Genomic DNA, 10,075 nt, shown 5'->3' on the forward strand with positions numbered 1-10,075 from the left:
GTGTCAGAGGCAGTGCGGTTGGCGCAGGATAGAGCAGGGTTTAGGGCTGTTGTGCATAGGGTTGCTATGAGTTGCAAACGACTCGACGGCACATAACAACAACAACAACATGATTAACACTTTCCCTTTCTGCCCATCTTTGATCACCCCTCTGTTTCCAAACCCCCTCCTTGTATCCTCATACTCATTTTACAATAATGGTTTTAAACAGTGTTTGTCCTTATGGGACTGAGTTGGTGCACTCAGCATAATGTTCTCCAGTTCCTCCCAAGTTAGGTAGTAATTTATAAATTCATTGCTACTGTGTGCTCCACAGTATTCCACTGTGTGACTGTATCACAACTTCTCAATTAATTCATTTATGATTGAACATCTGGGTTGTTTCCATGTTCTTGTAATGGTGAATAACACCATTTATTTGAATTATTAATATAATATTTCAGTCAGTATAATGTCTTCCAGGATCATCCATGTTGTGTAATATTTTATGAGTTCCTTGTTTTTCAGTGCTGTGTAGTATTCTATTTTGTGAATATACTGTAGTTTTTCTATACATTCATTTGTAGGTGGACGCTTTTGGCGCTTCCATCTCTTTGCTGTTGTCAATAACACAGCAATAAACATGGATGTGCATGTATCTGTTTGGCTGTTGGCTCTGGTTTCTTTATGGTATATTTGTAGTAGTGGAATTGCTGGGTCAAATAGAGTTGCTGTAAGTGATAATAAATTCAGTGATAACATCAACAATAACTTTTGGTTTCTGTGTCTCCATTTCCCAAAGAATTTAATTACAGAACCTACCTTGTAAGATTACTTTGACGATTTTCCAAAGTAAATGAAGTTTGAAAGTGATCATACATACTGTCACTATTTTAAAAAGCTTTTATCAATATTTATTCCTTCTTCCTAAATAGTAAATCCTTGGGACTCAGTGACACATGCCTTTTTCAGCGAAGAGGCTGGAGGCAGGACATACAAAAGAGTACCATGAAACTTCAGAGTCATATGACTGGTACTGGGAAGGAGTAACAGTGAAAGGTAAGGCTGATGTTATGCTATCTTAGAGCCCAGATATCCCTCCCCTCTCATTGTTATTTTCTTTTTCATTTTCAACTCTACTGAGAAGTGCTCAGGGAATTCTGGTGGTCTAGTCTGTAGGGAGTTACTCTGCTAGCTCAACTGTGACACTTCTACCCTAATTTGAATCTACCATTAGTTCCATACAAGAAAGACAATCTCCTCCCATGCAGTTTATAGCCTCATAAATCAAATGGCTCCCAGTCCACAACTGATGGTTAAGCAGGTGTGTCTGATATAGGCCATGGTCTTTCTAACCACTTGCTATGCATTTGAGAGCTGGACAGTGAATAAGGATGACAGAAGAAAAATTGATGCCTTTGAGCGATGGTGTTGGAAAAGAGTGCTGCACATCCCATGGACTGCCAAAAGAACAACTAAATATATCCCAGAGAAAGTACGTACATCCATGGGGCTCTTTGGAGGCAAAGATTGATAAAGCTTTACCTAACATTTTCCAAGCCCATTGCTAGGAGGGGCTATTCCTTAGAGAGGAACATGATGCACAGAAAGGCAGAGTCAGCAAAGAAGATGAAGACCCTAGACCAGGTGAACTGACACAGTGACTGCCACAATGGGATCTAATGTGTCAGGAAGTAAGGATAGCACAGGGTAGAACATGTTTCTGATCTGTTGTGCATAGGGTCACTATGGGTTGTTGTAGACTCAAAGGCGCCTAACAACAACCCTAATCCAAGTGGAAGGTCAAATATGAGTTGATTCAGATTCAATAGCAATGAGATTGAACTTTTTTTAAAGAAATGCTCATCTAAAACTATGCTCTTGTCTACAAAGTTGAAAGACAAAAGTATGTTAAGACAGGGATTCAAGTAGCTCATACTATGAAGGTCAGAATCTCATTGCTACAAAAGCAGAGAAAAATGAATAACCTGAAATGAGAGTTTAGATTAGACTTCCTAGAGGAACAACTCTGTATTTAGGACTGAATGAATAATTAAAGTTATGAGAAGAAAGAGGGCAGTAAAATGGAAGTCAGAGAAAGCTAGGGAACCTGCCTCCCAAGCAACTAAACTCTATATATGTAAGAATCCAGAGTCTTGGACTATTTGGAAAGTGTGTCCCAAAGAAAGGGATGGATTGCCCAATAAGTAAGATAAGCATAAGCTTATTGTTTCTTACTTCTTTTTATACTGAAGAATACAAAATAGATTTGGAGACTGGTGGAGTTTGGTTCTTCTCTGAAGGTGCAGGATAATTAGAGCCTGGGGATTTCACATAGCCAGGACATACCTCTGAGACGCAGTGGCTTTAATAATATTCTGCATTTAGTTCCTACTCTAATGTGGAATCATGAACCGCAAAATAACCAAGGTGGAAATTTGTTCACACTTAACAGTCCCTGGCCAGGATGCTGAGTGCCTTTTCTACATGTGCCACATATTTACAACTCAAAGGACAGCAGCAGTATGTAGAGTTGAAAAAATTAGCATTTCTGCCATTCCAAAACACAACCCTGAAGAGACACATGGAGTTAGCTAGTGTCTCAGTCTCCTGGAGAAATAATGGCCTGGATAGCACGCAAGTACTCTTATATTTGCTGTGTAGAGTTGCTGAAGGTTAATGGTGAGTTGACAAACTAGGCAAGCTAGTAGTTGTTCTGAGCAGAGTGAACGACAGCTGAGAATTTTGGAACAAGAATTCATATGTTGAAAAACTCTTCGTCTAACTCTAAACAGGTCATTATTGCATTGGGAAAATGTTCTGCCTTGCTGTGCTTGGTAAAATATCCCAAGCCCTTGAACACTGTGATAGCACTTTGACTCGTCCAAGACTTTGAAGGCTTCCCTGGCACTGCACTATCTGGCCGGATATGGCTGAGCAGTGATGCCCTGACGCTGAGTGTTTTTCCTCCACTCAGACACAGTCATTGGTTGGAGCTCTAGATTAAGGCCAAATCTTTAGATCTGATAATTAGATGCCATGGAGTAACTTTCAAGAGAGCAGTTGTTTAAGAATAAGAGATGAAACACCGGGGCTGAAATAATTGTGTCACAATTCATTTTTTGTTTCTGATTCTTAGAGGAAAATATGAAAGAAAAAAATGGAACTATTCCATTCCCGAAGGCTCTGAGTAGAGATTCTTTGAAATAGAGGAGAGCTGCCATCTCGTCTTGAATCATGTCTATAAAAGAAGTCTGGAGAAAAGTGATTGCAAAAATAAGGCCAGTATCATGACCTATTGAAACTGTTGAATGTCTTAAACATATAGGAATAGAAATAGCGGGTCTTGGTGTTCTTCTCTTGTATTGATAATGAATATTAGAAGTATTGATAAGTAATAATCATTTAAATTTATGTAGTGCTTATCAGTCTTCAGGCACTGTGCCAGGTGCTTTGTATGTATTTCCTCATTTAGGCTTGAAATACAATAATTAGACAATGAGTCGTAAAGCATATATGCATCTTTATTGGGTTACTTAATATCCACAGTCATAGTCAATGCTCTGTAAACAGAAAGCACCCAATAAATATTCATCCGCATATGTTGTTGTTGTTGTTATGCTCCGTCGAGTCACCTGCAACTAATAGCAACGACCCTACCTACAACAGCCTTAAACTTTATCCCTTGCCGATCTTATTGTCTCTGACACACCTATTCCCATTCCTCCAGCGACTGAATCAATCAATCCCATCGAGGGCGTTCCTCTACTGCACTGTCCCTCCACCCTCCCAAGCATGATATCACTCTGCAAGGACTGATCCTTGCAACATGTCCAAAGTATGTCAGATGAAGCTTCAGAATAATCCTTGCCTCCAAGGAGAAGCCTGGATTCACCCTCTCCAGGACGAACTTGTTTGTTCTCCTAGCAGCCATGTATATTCTATACTCTTTCCCCAGCACCAAAGCTCAAAGACATCAACTCTCCTTCTATCATCCAGCTCTCTGATCCATAGCAGGTCATTGCAAAGGCCTGTATATACTTTAAAAAAATCTACATATACCTAACAAAAATTTAATCTGCATATACCTAACAAAATTTTAATCAACAAAAATGAGAAGTGTTCAATATCCCCAGTCAACTGTTCTGGATTATAAATCAAGCAAAGTAATATGATCATGATAACACTTACATAATTTTCCTTTTGAAGCATCTTTTCTTAAGCAATGTTAAGAGTGTGTATCCCCTAGTTGGTGATTTTCAAGTGACAGACTTACAAGCAGTAGGAAAAGTTGAAGAAAACTTCACAAGAACACAGAAAAGCATTGGATGAGAAGGAATAAAAATATTAAGGAGAAGGTGCAGAATAGAATCATATCTATTTAAAGTGTGGACAATTCAACAAATTTCTTTTTTAAAAAATTATCTTTTTTGCTGAATATTCTCGAGATTGTTTTTTTCCATACTTGTAGGCTTTTGAGAGTTAAGGAAAAGCTACACTCTGTTAGGTTTCTCCATCTTTTGTATATAAATAGCACAGGCATGGTGCATTATTTTGCAAACCAAATAAACTCCAAATGCGTTAGTGTTTTATATGTACTATGTATACCATATATGTGAGGTATTACATGTGAAAAAAATGATAGTTTATTAGATACAAAACAGTTGTTTAAAATATCTGATTTGATATTGGTTTTGTAGCCTGACCACAACTATTTCTACCTGCCTAAACTAAAATGATAGACAAGAACTACTGACATCTTCAGAGGCTCCTTAATTATTCAGAGTTCATAAACACCTGATTGTCTTAGGTAATGTCTATTCACAATACATCTTTTGTGTAATATTATAAATAAGATCCATATCAATGGTGGAATGATTCAAAATGTCCTCAATTCTTGTATCTGTGTCTCCAATATAGTGGAATAAAATGTTTTCTTATAGACATTCATTAATAAATTAACTCATAAACATGATGATTGCCAGGGACTTGTGAGAAGGACTAATAATCAACTACTTAATGATCATAAGGGCTCCTTTCAGAGGATGGGGATTGTTTTGGAACACAGTAGAATTTATGGTTTCATAAAATTACAAATGTAGTAAATGCCATTGTATCTTGGATAATTCCATGTTTTGTGAATTTTAATTTAATTTTTTTTAAACTCACAAAATATTTCTTTCATGTTAGACTATTGACTTCATTTAAAGATTTGTAACAACTAAATACATATAGGGAGAAATAAAGGCAGATATTTGCAAAATTTTTTTTAAATGGATTGATCTTTACACTCTCTCTCTGTTTTAGATCAAGTACATAAGGCCCAGAAATGGGAAAGGAAAATGAAACAACAACTGATGGCTTCCTTCTTCTGGGCCTCTTCTCTGACTCCAAGGCTCCTGAGTTTCTCATCTCCATCATCCTTCTGACCTATGTTATTGCTGTTGCTGGAAACTCCATCCTGATCCTCCTCATCTGGCTGGACTCCCACCTCCACACCCCCATGTACATCCTGCTCAGCCAGCTTTCAGTCATGGACTTGACCTTAAGTTCCTCTACTGTCACCAAAATGGCCACTGACTTCTTCTCAGGGAAGAAAAACATTTCTCGAATTGGCTGTGGGACTCAGATGTTCTTCTACTTGACGGTAGGAATAGCTGAGTGTGTCTTCCTGACCCTGATGGCCTATGATCGCTACGTGGCCATTTGTAACCCTCTAAGATACCTGGTTCTCATGAGTCCCAGGGTCTGCCTCCTGATGGTGATGACAGCCTGGGTTGGGAGTGTTTTAACGTCCTTGTCCCACACCATCTACATAATGCATTTTCCCACCTGTGGTTCCAGGGAGATTCACCACTTCTTCTGTGAAGTGATGGCTTTCCTGAAACTATCCTGTGAGGACACAACATTTTATGAAAAAGTGGTATTAGTCTCAGGTACAACATTGATCTTCATCCCATTTGGCCTCATCCTTGCTTCCTATGCCCTCATATTCCTCACTGTTCTCCGAATGAATTCTCCCAAAGGGAAGAACAAAGCCCTGGTTACCTGCACCTCCCATCTGACTGTGGTGAGCCTTTATTTTGGCCCAGCCATGATTATCTACATGACCCCAGGTTCTTCTCTCTCCCCAGAGCTAGATCAACATCTCTTTGTATTTGATACCATAGTTACTCCCTTATTGAACCCACTAATCTACAGCCTTCGAAACAAAGAGGTAATAAGGGCTCTACAGATGGTCTTGCGGATATCGCTCAAGTCAAAGTAGCCAGAGAGCATTTTTGTCACTTAGGAATATAAAAGCCTTTATACTAAAAAAGAAATCTTATATATATGTGTTGATGAAAAACTTAAGACTTAGGATAACATCCTCTGAAATAGCTACTGACTTGATTGTTTCTTTTACATATTTTTGTCTTCATATGAAAATTATGTTTTATTCCCTTCCCTTAAAGCACAAATCAGACTGCCGTGAACACTTTTTTCCTGGAAAAATACCATCACAATTCACAGAGGAAGGAAAAACATGGGACATATGTTTTAAAGTGAGAAGAATTTAAAAAATTATTTAAAAAAAATGGAGTTTTGAAAATGTTGTAAAACTCAATACTCAAAATTTAAAAGTAAAAGCTTGAGCCATCCAATCAGAACATGTACAAAAGATATTTCACCCAAAAGACTACACAGATAGCAAGTAAGCACATGAAAAAGTGTTTAGTATCATTGATCCTCAAGAAAATGTACATTGAAACTATAATGAGATACAATTCCACATCTCTAAAAATCACTGAAATCAAGAAATGGGACCACCATCAAATGTTGGTGAGAGTGGAGAAAACCTGATTCATTCATACAGGTTAGGTAATGGTACTGATTTTTTGTATATATGTGTTTGACTTTATCATAACTGAGTTGTAAATGTTCTTCAACTTTCTCCCTATTGCTAAAGTAAATGTTAGTTCTCTGTCTCTGAGAAACATTTATTTCAAGGATATTTTCTCTGATTGTGATTAGTAGCAAGTGACTAGGCATAGCAAGTTCTAGTGGTAGATGAATCAAATGAATTAAAGTACCAACTATAACAATACAGTGGAAAGATACAGAATCTGCCTAGTCATGGCACATTTACCATCCATATGTTGTGGCATAAATGGGATGACATATACTCTCAGTTTTGGCAGAGAACAATTGAGCCTGGCTAAAGAAAAACTGTGAATGCATCATTTCTAATCATGACCAATGACATTTGAGAGTTATGAGATGTTTCCCCTTCTAAAAATATTGTCATAGAGAAGACCAACTTTGAGGCACTGCTTTGAGGTGCTGCCCTGAAGTCGACAAAAGCAACTTTTACATCTCATTGAACATTACAGTCCTTAATGTGCAACTTAGTCCACATTACAAAGATTTCCAAGCAATGTGTGTGTGTCCTTAAAACTTACTCCATTAATCACCTGAAGGTTGTGCAAGTTTAATAGCAGTTTTATTTGTCTAAGCTCCTCAAGCAGAAGGCCAGGAAAGAGGAAGATGCTAAACAAGATGAATTAACAGTGGCTGCGTTAATGGGCTCAAATATAACAATGATTTTAAAGATGGCACGGGGTTAGGAAGTGTTTCTGTTGCATGTAGAGTCATTATAGTTTGGATCTGACTAAATGGCACCTAAAAATTGCAACAACATTAGTTCAGAGACCTACATGCTCAGTTTTCAATGGAATGTTGTTGAAAAGTTGAACATGAGAAGAAGCCATACCCTTCCACAGAGTAGTGAAAGATGAGAAGGATCACCCAAGTGGATTATTTGTTAGAGGGCAAGAATATGAACTAGTTGCATTTATTTTAAAATTATACATTACTTCATCAGGATCTACTTAAGGTCTATATAGAGATCATGCAATTTCACCCTTATTTATCAATATGTAATTTTTCTTTTTGCTAATGTTCTCCTGACTAGTCTTTGTTAAGTTGTCCCAGAGAGTGGGGAAAAAATTATTTAAAGTCAAACTTTGAAATATACAAAGGCTTAAGTTATGCCTTATTTATGTTCTTATAACAACAAAGAACAGAGATTATAATTGCAGGAGTTAGGGAGCTCTGGTGGCCTAGTGGCAAGAAGCTGTGCTGCAATCCCAAAGGCTTGTGATTCGAATCCACCAGATGCTCTACAAAGACGGAGGGGCAATCTCCTCCCGTGTCAGTCTAATCCTACTCAACAGCACACAAGGACAAAAAAAGAAAAATGCAGGACTTAGTGGTAAGAATTAGTTGTAATAATAAAATATATTATTACCTTTAAAGATATAGATGAATGTTGGTGAGATTGTAAAATGGAATAACCATTCTGGAAAGCAGTTTGGCACTTCCTCAAAAAGCTGAACATAGAAATTTCATATGACCCGGCTATTCCACCAGTTGTGATACACCCTGAGAAAATGAGAACCGAAGCACAAACAGTGACTTGTACACCAATGTTCATAGCAGCATTGTTCACCATCACAAGAACATGGAAACAGCCCCAATGTTCAACCAGAAATAAATGGATTGAAATTACGGTACATTCACACAGTGGAATACTATGCAGCATGCAGGAGCAATGATTTTGTAAATTATTATCTAACTTGGGAGGGACTGGAGATCATTATGCTGAGTGAACTAAATCAGTAGTACATGGATAAATATTGTATAAAACCATTATTACAGAATGAGTATAAGGATCCAAGAGGGGTGGGAGAGATTGGAAGGAGAGTGATGAGGATGTGTGGGGGGGGGGGAAAGAGGGATTAAGTTGTACAATTTGTTAAGTGGGGGGATGAGGGATATTGAAAGAATTTGTTCTTGAAAACAATGTATTCGAATTTTGTAAATAAACTAGTAGAAAATTTTGAAAAATAAGATATTGATGGAGTAATGTGGAAGAAAAAAATGTATCTGTGCAATCATTAAAGAGAATCTTGATGAGTCCAAACACCCCTTTTAAATATCTAGAAGACCAACAATGAGATGAATTGACTCAGTGGTTGCAAAAATAGGTCCGAACATACTGTCAGTTGTGAGGATGGTGCAGGAATAGACGGTGTTTTATTCTGTGGTACACAGAATCACTGTGAGTTGAGATTAACTCTATAGGACCTAAAAAAAGTAAGAAATACAAATGCCTGGGCGCCAAAAGTCTCTTCTTAATAAATATTCATGGCATCTCCAACTTGAATTTCCTATGGAAAATTACACTGGCAATTACATTTAAACTAAATAGTCCATTGTGTTCTCTAATTACAGAATTTTTTTTATTTTCCATATTTCTCCATTTTTTTATATTTTATTTTATTAATTTTAATGAACATTTACAGAGATTTTAGATTTCCATTCATTCATTGTTGCACTTTTCTCCCCACCCACCCCTCCCCACCCCAGTTCACTCCTCTCTTTGAAAAGTAAAAGAAAAATTATTTCATTGTTATACAATCCCCCCACGAGCCTCCCATCAGCTCGAGTACAGTCCACTATGCAACCTTAATTCTGGACTCTTATGATAACCATAATACCCTATCATATATTGCTTTTAAACTCTTCTCTACCTCATCTATTTCAATGCAGTATACATAATTTATCCAGTTTTTCTCAGTCTTACCCCAACCCTGATGTCAGTCCCATTCTACAACAGTGGCACCATGCAGTATTTGTCCTTTTGTGACTGGGATATTTCACTCAGCATAATGTCCTCCAGGGTCATCCATTTTGAATAATATTGCACGAGTTCCTTGTTTTTCAATGCAGCGTAGTATTGCATTATGTGACTATACCACAGTTTCTCTATCCATTCATTTGTTGATGGGCACCTGGATTGTTTCCAACTCCTTGCTATTGTGAACAAAGCCATGATAAACATGGGTGTGCATATATCTGCTTGGATGGTGATTATGGTCTCTTTAGGGCGGTATCTCTATTTGCAACTTTTTGAGAAAGTGTCACACCACTTTCCACAGTGGTTGCACCATTTTACACTCCCATTAACCGTGAATAACGGTCCCAGTTTCTCCACAACCTCGCCAGCATTTGTTGCTTTCTGTTCTGTTAAATTTTGCTCTTCTGGCTGGGG

The 10,075-nt window shown here is 37.6% G+C and overlaps 1 protein-coding gene across 1 annotated transcript; it reads left to right on the plus strand.

Moving 5' to 3' along the window:
- Positions 1–5,308: 5,308 nt before the first annotated feature.
- On the plus strand, positions 5,309–8,922 carry LOC102847358 (olfactory receptor 2AG2-like). The gene is made up of 2 exons (XM_006893957.1): positions 5,309–6,215; positions 8,882–8,922. Exons 1-2 carry the CDS (start codon positions 5,309–5,311, stop codon positions 8,920–8,922), a joined length of 948 nt encoding a protein of 315 aa, XP_006894019.1.
- The last annotated feature ends 1,153 nt before the right edge of the window (positions 8,923–10,075 follow it).

Source organism: Elephantulus edwardii, unplaced genomic scaffold (assembly GCF_000299155.1).
Source record: "Elephantulus edwardii isolate Elephantulus edwardi_28Jun2011 unplaced genomic scaffold, EleEdw1.0 scaffold00133, whole genome shotgun sequence".
NCBI classification, from domain to species: domain Eukaryota; kingdom Metazoa; phylum Chordata; class Mammalia; order Macroscelidea; family Macroscelididae; genus Elephantulus; species Elephantulus edwardii.

What these genes read in the sequence shown, in the direction of transcription:
- LOC102847358 (XM_006893957.1), top strand. Translation starts at nt 5,309, where the DNA reads ATGGGAAAGGAAAATGAAACAACAACTGATGGCTTCCTTCTTCTGGGC. An exon ending in GGTAATAAGGGCTCTACAGA is followed by an intron (nt 6,216 to 8,881) that starts TGGTCTTGCGGA and finishes AAGATATTGATG; the next exon opens with GAGTAATGTGGAAGAAAAAA.